At 44.2% G+C, this 17,744-nt stretch overlaps 1 protein-coding gene across 1 annotated transcript in view; it reads left to right on the plus strand.

Annotated features, from left to right (window-relative positions):
* Positions 1-17,744, plus strand: part of MYCBPAP (MYCBP associated protein) — a 74,926-nt gene that overhangs the window by 35,716 nt on the left and 21,466 nt on the right. Inside the window, exons 11-14 of the mRNA XM_077458915.1 lie at positions 316-508; positions 2,548-2,735; positions 6,602-6,745; positions 13,761-13,964. Of these exons, the coding sequence (XP_077315041.1) occupies positions 316-508; positions 2,548-2,735; positions 6,602-6,745; positions 13,761-13,964 (729 nt within the window). The remainder of the gene's footprint in view (positions 1-315; positions 509-2,547; positions 2,736-6,601; positions 6,746-13,760; positions 13,965-17,744) is intronic.

Here is a 17,744-nt window from a genome sequence, read left to right on the forward strand (position 1 = left end):
TCACATCAAATAGTGGGTGTGGTCAGTTAAATTTCACGAACAGTAGGGGGGTCTTAAAGGGGCATTAAATATCAGGACTGCATTACATACAGAGTGCAGAGTTCAGGGGGTTTACACACAGAGTGCAGAGCTGTCACTTGTAAACACAGAAACTGGACTTCTGTGTTTACAAGTGATTGTGGTGAGCAGTCCCCTCCAAGTGTCTGAGCCAGAAGTGGTGGAACTGAGTTCTACTAAGTTCCCCCTGAAAAAAAGCCCTGCCCCCATTACTGTTACCACAATATTGAAGCTTCTTTTTCTTCCTTTTACTTCCAGGACAAAGCTGGCATCTCTACACGCATCACCTTTGAAGCTCTCGCCGGGGAGAAAGCCTCATCAACAATAGAGGTGGTCAACAATGGAAGTGCGGCTATTTGGTATGAATGGAGGCGCCTGCCCAATACCAGCAATCTGGGAGAACACCGCAAAGAGCCACAAGTACAACATTTCTATTTCAACACAAGTGCTGGTAAGGTGACACTGACAGCATGTTATGTTAGTACAGCAGATATGAGTGGACCATTCCACCCAGAAGCAGCATTTCAGTTTTAATTTCAAACGTGTTTTATTGAAAAGATAAACATTTTACAACCGTGTGAGATACAATATGACAAAGACACAATGGAATTATGCATAGACATCAATCCAAGACTGCTCTGTAAAATGAACCCTATGAAAATACAAACTACACAATATAGGCAATAAGGAACATCTAATGCCGTGTGCACACGACCAGACTTTGAGGGACTAGGTCCGACGGACTTTCGGCGGAGTTCTGACGGACTTTCCGAATGAACGGACTTGGCCACACACAATCACACCAAAGTCCGACAGATTCTAATGTGATGACGTACGACCGAACTAGAATAAGGAAGTTCATAGCCAGTAGCCAATAGCTGCCCTCGCGTCGGTTTTTGTCCGTCGGACTAACATACACACGAGCGGATTTCTCGGTAGGAACTGGGTCCAGCGGAGTTCCGGTGGAAAAATTTAAAACATGTTCTATTTCTAAAGTCCGCCAGATTTTTGGCAAGCAAAGGTCCGATGGAGCCTACACAAGATCGAATTGTCCGACGGACTCGTTCTGTCAGACCTTTGCTGTCAGAAAGTCTGGTCGTGTGTACGGGGCATTAGGCCACATCACAGGGCATAGTTAGTCCTTGTACATACGGTCGGAGAATCCGTCGAAATGTGTCCTATCGGACCGTGTCGTCGGATAATCCGACTGTGTGTGGTATGCATCGGACTAATTCCGTCCGAATTTCCGTCGGACCCAATTTTCCAACATGTTGGAAATATTTCCCGACCAACTGGGCCGGTCGGACATACTCCGATCATGTGTAGAGCATTTTGATCGGACCAAGTGCCACGCATGCTCAGATCAAATTCCTACATCAAAGCTATTGGCTACTAGCCTGAACGTAGTCCCATCGTAACGAAATTACGTCATCATGTTCTGAAAGATCTGATTTTTCGCCAACTTTGTCCGACCGTGTGTATGCAACAGTTTCGGACAAGATCCGACGGACAAAATCCGATGGGCAAAATCCGACGGATTTGGTTGTGGAAATCTCAGACTGCGTGTACAGGGGCTTACACCTACATGAAGAAACATACAGCATTTGGTATCAGCCCGTGATTATTGGCAGGTATCCTGAACAGCCATCCAGCGGTTCCAAATTTTATGGTACTTAGTTGGGCACCCTCTATGTACATAAATATGTTTCTTATAGGGTAATGAAGAGTTGGCTTCATAACACCAGAAATGAAGGATTGGAGGGAGGGCCTGTATCCAATGGCATGCAATAAGCTTCCTAGCGGTGAAAAGCACTTCCTGTAGAAAAAGTGTCCCAAACTTATCATCTGGGTTAGGGAGGAGACCTAACAGGTGCAACCTGGGGTCAACTGTCAGAGGTGAGCCCATATTTTTAATGGAGGAATTGAACTACATGAGACCAATAGTCATGTATAGCTGGACAGTCCCACAGCATGTAGAAAAAGGTCCCGGGGGGGGGGGGGGGGGGGTCAGAACATCTGGGACATGTAGGGGAATGAGAGGGGCGATATCTTGCAATGTGTACTGGGGTCAGGTGTCTATGTAGAATGTAAAGCTGCGTAAGGCGACCTGAAGCCTTATGCCGTGTACACACGACCAGACTTTCCAGCAGACTAGATCCGACGGTCCTCCCGACGGACTTTCGCCGGAGTTCCGACTAACTTTCCAAACGAATGGACTTGGCCACACACGAACGGGACTAAGTCCGTTCGAAAGTCCGTTAGTTTTGAACGTGATGACGTAAGACGGGACTAAAAAAGGAAGTTCAATAGCCAGTAGCCAATAGCTTCCCTAGCGTCATATTTGGTCCGTCGGACCAGCATACAGATAAACGGTTTCCTGATAGGAATTGAGTCCGTCGGACAGATTGGAAACATGTTCTATTTCTAGGTCCGTGGGAATTTTTATGTTTCTTGTTCCTTTAAGCGATTTGTGAAATGTTTTGTTTGCAGGTGTGATCCTGCCAGGAGAGACGCAGACCTTCTCTTTCCATTTCAAGTCCCCGACTGCAGGGATATTTGGGGAGGACTGGGAGTTCTGCACACACCCCGTGTTATTGGCTGGTGCTCTGATACAAGTGTCTCTATGGGGAATCGCTCTGTATGAAGACAAGACCGCCCCTGTGAGGGAGGAGCTACAGGTCAGAAGATTCATTAATCACATGTTTTTACTGACACATGAATGGACTGATATTGATATCGATGTCTACATCAATGCATTCCTGATATGTCCCAAACTACATCAACAGTGTACTGTTTTAAACAAAAAGAATCAATCTACCTTTTATCTTGAAAAAACTGCCTATGCTGAGATAAAGTCATCAGTCTGCTGCAGGGAGAGGAAGCATTTCCTAAGTCTCCTCTCCTCAGTGATCAGACAACATCGCAACAGTCGCTTGCTCTCTTCTACCAAAAAACTCTACCAGCTAGCAATTGTTTTCTTTAACCTGTTTGCAACCATTCTAGGTTTATAAACGGCGGATTGGTGAACTGTTCTTTCCCTAGCATAATTTATAAACATCGATGGAGGAAATACCCTTGAATGGCCTTTACATCTGCTAATTGCTGTGTACTGAGCTATATTTAAATGGCTCAGTACACTAACACATTGAGCCTAGGTTCACCTTGGCCCTATTGCCATGCGATTTTGATATGTCAAATTGTATGCCAAATAAGTGGCTTTTGCCTGCAATAGCACCATCCGAATCGGTGCGACGCCGACTTTGCTGCGCCACACTGATTCCCAAAAGTAGTACCTGCACTACTTTTGGCAACTTTGGGTTTGCGATTTCAATAGACATCTGTGCAGCAACCCGCACAGATGTCTGTCAAACCGCCCCCCGAATTCGGACTGCATTGCCGGGTTGAGTTCAGCTGAATGATTTCTAACCCGCAGCAATGTGAACCAAGGCTCCGGGAGATTTACTAAAATCGGTGCTCACAGAATCTGGTGCAGCTGTGCATGGTAGCCAACCAGCTTCTGTTTTCTTGCAAAGCTTAGCTGAACGAGCTGAAGTTACAAGCTGATTGGTTACCACGCACAGCTCTACCAGATTCTGTGAGCACCAGTTTTAGTAAGGCCAGGTTCACATGTGTGGCTGTGGGTCCGTGCCTGGGGTCCGGTGAATGTCTGTTCACTGGTTCAAGTGCCATTCAGGTCTGAATTTTTGGCTGAATTTGTACCTAAACTGTGCCCAAACACGCACAGGACCCTTCTGCAATCCGCTCCGTGGCTCCCTCGGACAAGTGTAAACCGGCTCCATTGAGAGCCGGTCACACCCCCATGTCACGTGAATTGGATGTGGAGAAACTGGCCTAAATCTCCCCCACTGTCTCAAGCCAATCTGAGCCGCTCTGTACCTTGTGATTGCTGTGATATATAATGCTGATACTTGTGATACACTTTACTGTACACTGTTTTTTTCCTTAGATGAGAGGAATTGAAATGCATCTAATCTCCAGCCTCTCTCTGTATGTCACCTATATATTTACCCTTTGATTAATATCCATCATAAAAAGTATACACAACCCTGTTAAAATGTCAAATTTCTGTGATGTAAAAAAACAAGACAAAGATAAATAATTTCAGAAGTTTTTCCACCTTTAATGTGACCTATAAACTGTACAACTCAATGGAAAACAAACTGAAATCTTTTAGGGGGGGAGGGAAGTAAAAATAAAGAATACAATAATGTGGTTGCATAAGCGTGCACACCCTCTTATTACTGGGGATGTAGCTGTGTTCATAATTAAGCAATCACATTCAAACTCATGTTAAATAGGAGTCAGTGCACACCTGCCATCATTTAAAGAGCCTCTGATTAACCCCAATTAAAGTTCAGCTGTTCTAGTAGGTCTTTCCTGACATTTAAGCCATGGTCCGCCGAGAGCTTCCATTTCATTGTTAAAAGGTATCAGTCAGGAGAAGGGTACAAAAGAATTTCTAAGGCATTAGATATACCATGGAACACAGTGAAGACAGTCATCATCTATTGGAGAAAATATGGCACAGCAGAACTGGACGTCCCTCCAAAAGTGATTAAAAGACGAGAAGAAAACTGGTCAGGGAAGCTGCCAAGAGGCCTACAGCAACATTAAAGGAGCTGCAGGAATATCTGGCAAGTACTGGCTGTGTGATACATGTGAGAACAATCTCCCGTATTCTTCATATGTCTGGGCTATGGGGTACAGTGGCAAGACAGAAGCCTTTTCTTACGAAGAAAAACATCCAAGCCCGTCTAAATTTTGCAAAAACACATTTGAAGTCTCCCAAAACATGAAAATGTGTTATGGTCTGATGAAACCAAGGTCAAATTTTTTAGCCATAATTCCAGAACATATGTTTGGCAGAAGATCAACACTGCACATCACCAAAAGAACACCATACCCACTGTGAAGCATGGTGGTGGCAGCATCATGCTTTGGGGCTGTTTTTCTTCAGCTGTAACAGGAGCCTTAGTCAAGGTGGAGGGAATTGGGAACAGTTCCAAATACCAGTCAATATTGGCACAAAACCTTCAGGCTTCTTCTAGAAAGCTGCACATAAAGAGGAACTTCATCTTTCAGCATGACAACGACCCAAAGCATACATCCAAATCAACAAAGGAATGGCTTCAACAGAAGAAGATTAACCACTTGCCGACCAGCGCACGACGATGTACGTCGACAGAATGGCACGGGCAGGCAAATGGGCGTACATGTACGTCCCTTTAAATTTGCTGCCCTGCCATCGGGACGCTATAACTTTTGCGCAAACCAATCAATAATCGCTTATTGCGATTTTTTTTTACCAAAAATATGTACAAGAATATGTATCGGCCTAAACTGAGGGAAAAAAATGTTTTTTTATATATTTTTGGGGGATATTTATTATAGCAAAAAATAAAAAATAATGCGTTTTTTTCAAAAATGTCGCTCTATTTTTGTTTATAGCGCAAAAAATAAAAACCGCAGGGGTGATCAAATACCACCAAAATAAAGATCTATTTGTGGGAAAAAAAGGACATCAATTTTGTTTGGGAGCCACGTCGCACGACCGCGCAATTGTCAGTTAAAGCGACGCAGTGCCAAATCGCAAAAAGTGGTCTGGTCTTTGACCAGCAAATTGGTCCGGTCTGAAAGTGGTTAAAGTTTTGGAATGATGCAGCAAGAGCCCAGACCTAAATTCAATTGAAAATCTGTGGGGTGATCTGAAGAGGGCTGTACACAGGAGATGCCCTTGTAATCTGACAGATTTGGAGTGTTTTTGCAAAGAGTGGGCAAATATTGCCAAGTCAAGATGTGCCATGCTGATAGACTCATACCCCAAAAAGACTGAGGGCTGTAATAAAATCAAAAGGACTTTCCGACGGAAAATGTGCGATCGGATCGTGTTGTCGAAAAATCCGATCGTGTGTGGGCTCCATCGGACCTTTTCCGTCTGAATTTCTGGCACACAAAGTTTGAGAGCAGGATCTAAATTTTTCCGAAAACAAAATCCGATCATTTAAATTCCAATCGTCTGTAGAGAATTCCCCGGGACAAAGTTCCACGTATGCTCAGAATAAATTACAAGAAGAAAGCTATTGGCTACTGGCCCGTTTATAGTCCCACCGTACGTGTTTTACGTCACCTCGTTCTGAACGACCGTGTGTACGCTGGACAAGTTTGGGCCAAATTCCGTCTGAAAAAATCAGATGGATTTTGTTGTCGGAAAGTCTGACCGTGTGTACAGGGCATAAGAGAAAATTTCCCCTCATTTCAGGAGATTTCCTTTAACTCCCTGTTGCAACCCCTACATTTTTTGGCTATACATACACTAAAAGGTAACTTCCAGGCACATGGCTAAATACACAGATTAAGTGCAATTACAGGATTACATGACAGGTTGCTGAGGTTAAAAGGAGCACTGTGAAAAGCCTGCTAACTTGTATTTTTTAAGGAAATGTATGTTGGAATATAACATAAAAAATAATAATATAATTATCTGTATTTTTCCTTATTTGTTTTGTTGCTTTTGTCATTGTAGAGAGAGATGGAGTCTCAGGAGGCCAAATTTATTGCTCAGAAGATAATACAGGAGATTTTGGAAGGTGTCCGTAGCCCAGAGCGACCTCAGTCGCCTCCCACATGTGTCACTGAAGAAGAAATGTTCCATCTAATGAACCCGGAGGTATTTCATCCTCGGCGTGCATGACACAGCGATCTTTAATACTGATTTAATTGATTATTAAGCCTAACTCTTTACATCACTCCCTACTCACATTGCTTGCCATGTGATGGCAGCTCTATTCAATATATAGCACTAGATGGCAGTCTTGTCCCGATTTCCTACGTATTTAAAGAACAAAAACGACTTTGTTTACAATTTAGAGCTGACTTCCTGCTTTTAAAAAGACCACAAGTCCCCAGTTACAGCATATTTGGTATATTTGAGCCTTTAAAACAGCTGCAAAAACAATGTATCCAGAAGTTTCAAGATCTTATAGAATTGGATACATTTTTAAGAACTTAGCGGTACCAATCAGCGCTGTATTTTTGGATCCCGGTGAAGTTTTGCAACAATAGAAGCTCAAATAAACAGGTTTTCTTTTTTCAGGTCTTTTACCTTTGGGTTATACTGCCGCTTACAGTAGGGGTCTCCATACTTTAAAAAAAAAGTGTCCGTTTACTGTCCTTCAGACTTTAGGGGGAGTGGACTAGTGGGAGAAGAAAATGTCCTTCTGTCAATAATGCCTTATCCTTGGTGTCAGTGGGAACAATTGTGTCCCGTCATTGGCGTCAATGGAAAGAATTGTGCCCCATCGTTGGTGTACATGGAAGGAATTGTGCCCCATTCTTCCTGTCAATGGAAGGAATTGTGCCCCATCATTTGTGTACATCGAAGGAATTGTGCCTCATCGCTGGTGTACATGGAAGAGATTGTGCCACATCGTTTGCGTACATCAAAGGAATTGTACCCCATCGTTGGTGTACATGGAAGAAATTGTGCCCCATTGTTGGTATACATGGAATGAATTGTGTCCCATCCTTGCTGTCAATGTAAGGAATTGTGCCCCATTGTTGGTGTACATCGAAGAAATTGTGCCCCATCCTTGCTGTCAATGGAAAAATTGTGCTCTATCATTGCTGTACATGAAAGGAATTGTGCCCCATCATTGGTGTCAATGGAAGGAATTGTGCCCGATCGTTGGTGACAATGGAAGGAATTGTGGCCCATCGTTGGTGACAATGGAAGGAATTGTGGCCCATCGTTGGTGACAGTGGCAGGAATTGTGCCCCATCATTGGTGTCAATGGAAGGAATTGTGCCCCATCGTTGGTGACAGTGGAAGGAATTGTGCCCCATCGTTGGTGACAATGGAAGGAATTTTACCCCATCGTTGGTGACAATGGAAGGAATTGTGGCCCATCGTTGGTGACAATGGAAGGAATTGTGCCCCATCGTTGGTGACAGTGGAAGGAATTGTTCCCCATCGTTGGTGACAATGGAAGGAATTGTGCCCCATCGTTGGTGACAATGGAAGGAATTGTGCCCCATCGTTGGTGACAATGGAAGGAATTGTGCCCCATCGTTGGTGACAATGGAAGGAATTGTGCCCCATCATTGGTGTCAATGGAAGGAATTGTGCCCCATCGTTGGTGACAGTGGAAGGAATTGTGCCCCATCGTTGGTGACAATGGAAGGAATTTTACCCCATCGTTGGTGACAATGGAAGGAATTGTGGCCCATCGTTGGTGACAATGGAAGGAATTGTGCCCCATCGTTGGTGACAGTGGAAGGAATTGTTCCCCATCGTTGGTGACAATGGAAGGAATTGTGCCCCATCGTTGGTGACAATGGAAGAAATTGTGCCCCATCGTTGGTGACAGTGGAAGGAATTGTTCCCCATTGTTGGTGACAATGGAAGGAATTGTGCCCCATCGTTGGTGACAATGGAAGGAATTGTGCCCCATCGTTGGTGACAATGGAAGGAATTGTGGCCCCATCGTTGGTGACAGTGGAAGGAATTGTTCCCCATCGTTGGTGACAATGTAAGGAATTGTGGCCCCATCGTTGGTGACAATGGAAGGAAATGGGGCCCATCGTTGGTGACAATAGAAGGAATTGTGGCCCATCGTTGGTGACAGTGGAAGGAATTGTGCCCCATCTTTGGTGACAATGGAAGGAATCCCAAGGCCAGATAAAGGCAAGCAAAGGGCTTCAGTTTGGAAATCGCTGGCTTACAGGATTGAAATTTGGCCAAACGAAAAAAACTTTAGGTCAATCCAGGGTAACCCCTCCTACTACCAGCATGCCTCCATTTTTGGCTAGTGTCCTAGGAGGTTGGAAATGTTTTCTTCATCTCTGCTGTGTAAAAGACTAACCTATTTTTACTAGCCCCTGTTCTTCACATTCTTCATTTTGGTCTTCAATCAAGACTCTTCTCTACATCACTGCTAGAGCTTTGATTGCAGTTATCCGGTGCGGCTGTTCAGAGGGCCTCGTTGGGACCTCACTAGACATTGCAGGGATAGAATGGAAATAGTTTTCAGGCACTGGGTTCTGTGTAGAGCACTTTTCAGTCTCCAATCTGGTAATACGTTAGCCACGGAGCGCTTTGGACTGTAGATCCAGCATTGCTTCATCACTTACGCTGTCTCTAAAGACTTACTCCACAAATAGACTGGTTGAGCTGAGCACCAGGAACTACCTTATGTACACTGGCTTCTAGGCATCTTTAAATTGCCTGCTTCTGTCTAGTTTTCACTGTGGAAGGGAATAAATCTGTGAGACTGAGCTCTGTCATCTGCTGGGTGTACAGAGGTTATCCAGTCCTATACCCCGCAGAGGTATATGCTGCCTGTTCATTAGACCATCCTAGCAATAGGTGGTCCACACCATCTGGTAAGCGTTCCTGCTCACTGGGTGTGGAAGTGTCACTTGAAGTCCTGCAATATCACTTGATGGTGGATTACTGGCCTTGATGATTTTTTGTATATGGACTTTTTTATATTTATGTAATTCAATTTATATTTCTATTACAAGGACTTTTTGCACATATATTTGCATGTTAATCCATGCTGTTTTTGCTACGTGGATCATTCTATGCACTGCACTTTTTATTATTCATGATTAGCGTAATCCGTTTTTGTTATACAGGTTTTCCTTGATTAGGTCACTTGGATTAATTGCTGCTATTTCATAGTTTATATTTTAATTTTTTTTCCATCTAGCACGGTATAACACCACATTTCTGAAAAGAGCCACATGCAACTCTGATCTGCAGTCTGTTTCTGCCGCCCACATACAGTGACTTTGGTCACCTTCAGCCATCTAACCCTCGTCTGTTAACAACTCTTTGGGTTTCATGAGTAACTTAGTTCTCTCCCTGCACCTCAAGCTGTAAGTTGCAATACAAATTACGTCCACATGGTCACAAAATGTGGTCTAGAGTCCAGACATGTGGAGGGGGGGCAGCCCTGCTGTAACTGGTGCCCCTAGCCCACACTGTAGTAATGGCTCTGGGGCTGCAGGCTAGAATCATGTTGCTCTTTGCTCCTCAACTTTGTTCAGAGTCTAAGTCTGGTGCAGGGAACTTGGTTGTCAGTGGAGGCTGCTATATCAACCGTTAGTGAGGAATCGGAAGTCTCACTGTGGCAAAAGAGGTAGATTGAATCTTGTCCTGGGTAAAATTTCACATTCCCACCTTGTCTACCGTGTACATCCCAGGCATAGACAATAGGCAGGCAATCCTCCTCAGCCAACATCCCTCGGACCACCGGGGGTGAATTCTACACCCACAGGTATTCCATGACCTGTGTCACATGTGGGGGACAGGGCTTTTCTTCAACGAGAAGGGGGGGGCAGTTCTGGCACCTCCAGCACTGAATGTATATAATGGCAAGGGGTGTCCAGTTGTGCTACAGTGTCTATTGATGCTGGCTGCTGGGGGATCTACAGTATTGTTGCTAGAGGAGATATATTTTTTTCAGGAGGGGGTCCATTGTTGCTGCTGTGGGACTTATTTTCTCTGGAAGAAATCTGTTTGTGCAGGGAGGAGGTCTGTTGTTGCTGGTGGGGTAGCTATTGTTACTGGGGTTGGTCTTATGTTGCTGGGGGGTCAGTTGTTGCTCAGAGGGATCAACTGTTGAAGGAGCAGTCTATTGTAGCTGGCTGCTGGAGGGTCTATTGATGCTGCCTGTTGGGAGATCTGTTGCAGGTGGTCCATTGTTGCTGGGGGGGGGTCTATTGTTAATGATAACAAAGAAAAGCAGTAAAATAGATCCCCTGCTGTGAGCAACAAGTTCCTGTATTCTCTAAAAGGGGCAGTACTGGGTGGTAGGTAGGGGGTGCAACCAAGGAACAGTGCTCAGAGGTAGGTAGGGGTTCAAAGACAATGGATAACTCTGAAAGGGGAGTTCCTGCACCCATTTTCTGAGAAAAAAAGCCCTGTGTTGGGGACACCAGATAATGGAGCTCCTGGCCTCCAGTTTCAACAAATAACTGCAAAGGTTTATCTCCAGATACAGGGGTCTTGCAGCAGAAGCAGTGGATGCTTTGATGGCTCTGTGTGATCAGTTATGATCTATACCTTTCTTTCCTTGATGCTTCATGCTCATATGCTTCAAAATGGAGGGAATTCTATGATTCTCAATTCTCTGGACTGGCCTAGGTGGATGTGGTACATTGACCCGGTAAGATTCCTGGTAGAAGCACAGTGGGCACTGCCAGATTGTCAGGGTTTTCAGTCTCAAGGATCCATCTTGCTTCATTATAGTCACTGGATTTAACAGCATAGCTGTTGAAGTTCAGGTTTTGAGTGATGGGGCATCTCTGAATCTGTGGTTCCTTTGATGCTAAAAGCTATGAAGCTATTCCTGATAAGGTCTATCAATAAACATGGAAGACATACGTCATTTGGTGTAAATCTCGGGCCTCCACCCTAGAAGTTTCTCCATGGGACAAATCTTCAATTTCCTGCAGTTGGATTTTAATTAGTGTTTGGCTGTCAGCGCTATTAAAAGGTAATGTTTCTGCCCTTTTTATCTTTCAGAGATCATTGACCTCCTTTCAGAGATCGTTGGCCTCCTTGATTAAGACCCTTGTACTCCCATGTAGCTCTCCTTGTGCATTTCCTATGACACTGTGGGATCTGCGTCTGATTCTCTCTGTGCTTCAGAAACCAGGCATTTAATTCCATTAGAAACAGTCTCACTCACAATATGGTATTCTTTGAAGTCCTCATCTCTTTGAAGCAAATGTCTGAACTGTTGGCTTGATCCCGTAAGGAACCTTTTCTGGTTTTTGCATGGGTACAAGGTGGTGTTAAAGTGTTACTAAACCAAGGAGCCTCCATTCACTATATCTGGTCTACCACAGTAAAAAGAACATGGAAATGCAGTTATTATTAAATACAAACTGCTAAATATATTTTCTTATCAACAGTATATAGCAGTCTTAGGGCTTCTATCAGTGTTTGGTTAAGGCATTGTACGTCCTTCTTGCCTAGGTGGTTTCTGCTTTTCACCTCAACCTGGACATCACTCTTCAGTACATCTGTGCAGCTCATCTTCTATTCACATGTTCTCTAAGTTCTACCAGATGGACGTTGCAGACTCATCTAATGCCATAAGGATCTTCAGGCAGCATTTTGATCTTCAGGCAGTCCCTGGTTCCGTTGATTTTCTGGACTATTCGCCCAGGCTGTATCACTGTTGTCACATGGGCCATGTACCTGTCAGGTCACCTTGAGGCGAGGTGACAGATGCACACTGTAGGGATCAGGAGTGCACCGCAAGGTTGTGGACCCTACGGCTGACTGCTGCGGACGGGAGACAGGTCCCACCGGGGTTAGAGCGTAATATTCCCTGGGGCGCGGAGTCTAAGAGCCAGCAGGTGTTCACCAGCGCCTCGAGTGGTGAGGATGGACTTGGCTGCAACTGGCTCCAGGTCGCGACCCCCAGGGTCCCCCAGCTCACACCCACAGTAGGCAACAGGAGGATAGGGATGGTGAGGGACAAAGCCAAGATCGGGGCCACAAGCAGACAGACATTGTCAGGGACATGCCAAAAGGTCAGGATCACAGGCAAACAGGGATAGTCAAAGACACGCCAAAGTCGGTAACGGAACAACAGAAGAGCACACGGCAGGTAACAGGAAGCTGAACACACAAAGGAATACACAATGGTTGATCAGCACTGATGGCCTGCAGTGCACAGGTTAATAAAGGTTCCCTGATAGGGCCTGGGGTGGAGCCATGCTTAGAGGAGAGGTTATAAAAACCACCAGGTGGAAGTGGCTGGCCTCTTAGTCTGAACACATGAGGGGAGATAAGCAAACAGGAAGATCACTGCATAACCATGACAGTACCTGAGATGAGACCGAGGTCGTGGAGAGGCCTTTGTTGCACCTCAGGTCCTTGAAGCCTCTGGAGATGGAGACAGAGACTTGGTGGACACTGAGTGCCATGGGTGTCAGGGGTGCGGAGCACTGTGCAAGCCTTAGTCCGAGATCCGAGGTCAAGTCCAGTTGGGCAACGAAGTATAAAAGCATTAATCAGAAGAAGAATGGTCAAGGTCCAAGCTGGGGTCGCTTGCAATCTGGCAGCTGAGTACAAATGCAGCAAAGAAGTAGAATGGTCAAGGTACAAATCCGAGGTCAATGGCAAGCAGCAATCAAGAGTAGTCAAATAGGTTTCCAGTTCACAACAAGTTTAGACAGATCACGCACTTGCACAGGAACAAGGGGGGACTCAAGATAATCCAGCAATTTGGCAGTGTCTGGGCTGGGTTTATATAGGGAAGTTTGAGGTCACTTCTTGTGCGCCTCCTGGGCATTTTCCCGTCTTTTTCCATCAGGTTGAGGTCACTTCCTGTGCACCTCTCGGGCATTTTCCTGTCTTTTTCCATCGGGTCTTTTGCGCAGGTGCGAGTTGGTGCACTGAAGCGTCTTTGGCGCGCGCTCAGTTGGCACGGATTTCCTCTTGCGGCAACACGCCATTGGTGCGTAGTAAGCCCTGGACTCTTACAACTGTACTCACAGGTCATCAACTAAAGATTACTGGGGAAGCTGTCCCCATGCAAAAAAGTGCTTGCGTTGATAGTTTAGCATATTTAATGTACAGACATGTTTACTTCTAATCTGCCTGATATGCCTATGTGACAAATATGACTCTTTAAGTCCTTTATGTTGTACTTTTATTGCAGTTACACTACAAAAATCAGACTGTTCAGGGGCTGCAGCAGTTATGGAGGGAGTATATTTCTCCAGACATACAGACCAGTCCAGTTCTGTCAGAAGACTCAATGGATAATGTCATGGTTGGATCCTACCTTCTAGAACAAAATGGCTTGGAAACTGAAGAGGAGCCCAGTTCAGAATGGAACTTATCAGTTGTACATCTGAAACAGGTCCTTTATACAATATCCTTTGTAAAAAAAATGGGTAGCAAAGAAATATTTGTCGTGTTGTCTGTCACAAAAAAAAGGAATTAAAGGGACATGTCCTTTAATTGTGACCTCCATTATTTAAAGTGACTCACTAAACCAAAAAGATACAACTACATGTAGGCTGTAAAAGAAGATGAACGGTACTTCACTTCCTGCTTAGCCCTTGTAGACGCGGTCGGACATTCCGATGGACAATGTCCGATAGGACCGTGTTGTCGGATAATCCAACAGTGTGTGGGCTCCATCGGACTGTTTCCGTTGGAGTATCCGACGGTCCAAGTTTTCCAGCTGGGCTATAAAATTTTCCGACAACATGATCCGATCGGACTTTGTCCGATCATGTGTAGAGAATTCCGATCGGACAAAGTGCCACGCATGCTCAGATCAAATTCCTAGACCAAAGCTATTGGCTACTAGCCTGAACGTAGTCCCGTCCTAACGAAATAACGTCATCACGTTAAGTACGATCGGATTTTCTGACAACTTTGTCCGACTGTGTGTATGCAACAGTTTCGGCCAAAATCCGACGGATTTGGTTGTCAGAATGTCCGACCGTGTGTACAACGGCTTAGAAGTGACTCCAGTCTTTGCAGAAGACACAGTAGTGATGGAGTAGCTGCAGGGCAAACTACACCACGTAATGATGGATGCGTCAGCCACCTTCATTTGATTTTTTTCAGTTTAACAATAGAAGGGTTAATTTACTAAAACTGGAGAGTGCAAAATCTGCTGAAGGTCTGCATAGAAACCAATAAGCTTCCAGGTTTTCTTTGTCAAAGGTTAATAGAACAAGCAGAAGTCAGAAGCTGATTGGCTGTAAAGCACAATTGCACCAGATTTTGCACTTCTACGGTTTTAGTAAATCAACCACTTTGTCTTTTTATTACTACTAATGTGTTAACATGGGACCTTCCTGGCAGAAAGTTCCTGCCCAAAATATACAAGTATGGTCTGTATAGTTTGTTGGTTTACACACATGTACACACTTGTGCATGTAAAGATTCTTCAAATGCCCCGTACACACGATCGGAAATTCGAACAGCGAAAGACCGATGAGAGCTTTTGGTCAGAAAATCCGACCGTGTGTACGCTCCATCGGACTTTTGCTGACGGAATTCCTGCCAGCAAAAGATTGAGAGCATGTTCTTTATTTTTCGGTCGGAAAAAGTTCTGATTGGAAATTCCGATCATCTGTAGAAATTCCGACACACAAAATTCCTACGCATGCTCGGAAACAATTCGACGCATGCTCAGAAGCATTGAACTTCATTTTCTTGGCATGTCGTAGTGTGGTACGTCACCGCGTTCTTGACGGTCGAAAGCTCAGAAAACTTTTGTGTGACTGTGTGAATGCAAGCCAAGCTAGAGCGGAATTCCGTCGGAAAAAACATCCAAGATTTTTTGGATGGAAATTCCGCTCGTGTGTACAGGGCATCACAGTGCTAAAAAAAAATATAGGCAAGGTGTGAATTATGTGCATATTTGTGCACGTATGCATGTAAAATACTGACCAGTAAGGCCGTGTTCACACATGCGAGGCGGCGGGTTCGTGCCTGGGATCCGATGTGTTCCTGTACCCCGGTTCAGGTGCGATTCAGGCTCAGGTCAGACCCAAAGACACACCAGACCCTTTTTCAATCCAGATCGTAGTCGCTCAGGACATATGTGAACCGGCTCCATTGGGAGCCAGTTACACTCATCTGTAATACGAATTGGATGTATCCACATCCAATGCGCATATGTGTGAACCCAGCCTAAAGCCCTGTACACACGATCAGAAACTCATACGGAAAATACAGCTTTCGGAATGATCGTATGATAATCGGATCGTTAGTACACAGCTTTCAAGAGATGATCATAACACTCCATCCGATATTATCCGATCGCACACACACAAATTATTTTTTCGTGCGATGCCAGATCGTACGATTTTTGTTTAGTCAGGACAGTTGTTGTTTGAAAATGCAATACAAATACACCACAACACATTACATCACTTCCTGATTTTTATTCTGTTGTATGAAAATTTGGGACTTTAGTAAATGCTTCAGGTTTGATCTGAGATTAGCATGCAAAAAAAACCTGTACGATCAATCGTCCGATAATCTTATCATGTGTACCAGACATAATGCAGATTTTTGTCTTTTTTTTTTTTTTTTTTACTTATCTAACCATGGCACTAGTTTACTGGTATACATATACAGGCTAATTGAAAGCAATAGGCTGCATTCAATCAGTAAAGAAAACACCTGAATGCCCGAAAACGTGGCTTTTTGACGCCCTACTAAATACTGTCACTATAAAAAAATGCACATTTAAAAGGAGTTGGAACATGCAAGTATTGTAAAGCCACCACATCACAAATAAAGCAGAACAGTAGCACGGGGAATGGCGGCAGATCTTGCCATAACGTGCAAGTATGCTTAGCCTTCTTCTGGGTTGAATGACAGTTGGCGTCATTTAAGCCCTTTCTGCGAGCCCAGGCTGTCATGGCTTGTCACATTGCGAGATCACCGTTCACACATATGAGTGCCCTTCATCACCCACTGCTGCTGGGCGAGAAGAGGAAGAAGAGGGATGTCATTGGACCAGCAGGATGACAGCTTGAAGCAAGGTATATAAAGTGCATTCAGGATTCAGACCCCCTTCACTTTTTTCAACGTTGTTATGTTGCAGCCGTATACTACAGTTGTTAAAAAAAAAAAAAAATTCTGATTAACCACTTCACCCCCGGGAAGGATTTACTCCCTTCCCGACCAGAACACATTTTGCAATAAGGCACTGTGTCGCTTTAACTAACAATTGCACAGTCGTGCGACGCTGCACCTAAACAAAATTAACGTCCTTTTTTCCCCCACAAATAGAGCTTTCTTTTGGTGGTATTTGATCACCTCTGCGTTTTTTCTTTTTTGCGCTATAAACAAAAAAAGGAGCGACAATTTTGAAAAAAAAGCAATATTATTTACTTTTTGCTATAATAAATATCTCCAAAAAAGATATAAAAAAAACAAATTTCTTCCTCAGTTTAGGCCAATATGTATTCTTTTCTTTTGGTAAAAAAAAAAATCGCAATTAGCCCTTGTACACACGGTCGGAGAATCCGTCGGAATGTGTCCTATCGGACCGTGTTGTAGGATAATCCGACTGTGTGTGGTATGTATCCGTCGAACCCAATTTTCCAACTTGTTGGAAATATTTCCCGACCAACTGGGCCGATCGGACATACTCCGATCATGTGTAGAGAATTTTGATCGGACCAAGTGCTCAGATCAAAGCTATTGGCTACTAGCCTGAACGTAGTCCCATCGTAACGAAATTACGTCATCACGTTCTGAATGATCGGATTTTTCAACATCTTAGTCTGACCGTGTGTATGCAACAGTTTCAGACAAGATCCGACAGACAAAATCCGACGGATTTGGTTGTCGAAATCTCAGACCGTGTTTACAGGGGCTAAGTGTATATTGATTGGCTTGAGCAAAAGTTATAGCGTCTACATAATAGGGGATAGATTTATGGCATTTTTATTATACATTTTTTTTTATTAGTAATGGCAGCGATCTGCGATTTTTATCATGACTGCGATATTATGGTGGACACGACGGACAATTTTGACACTATTTTGGGACAATTGTCATTTATACAGCGATCAGTGCTATAAAAATGCACTGATTACTGTGTAAATGAAACTGGAAGGGAAGGGTTTAAACACTAGGGGGCAATCAAGGGGTTAAGAAGGGG

Source organism: Lithobates pipiens, unplaced genomic scaffold (genome assembly GCF_037356315.1).
Source record: "Lithobates pipiens isolate NorthernLeopardFrog02 unplaced genomic scaffold, aLitPip1_a1.2 Scaffold_28, whole genome shotgun sequence".
Lineage (NCBI taxonomy): Eukaryota > Metazoa > Chordata > Amphibia > Anura > Ranidae > Lithobates > Lithobates pipiens.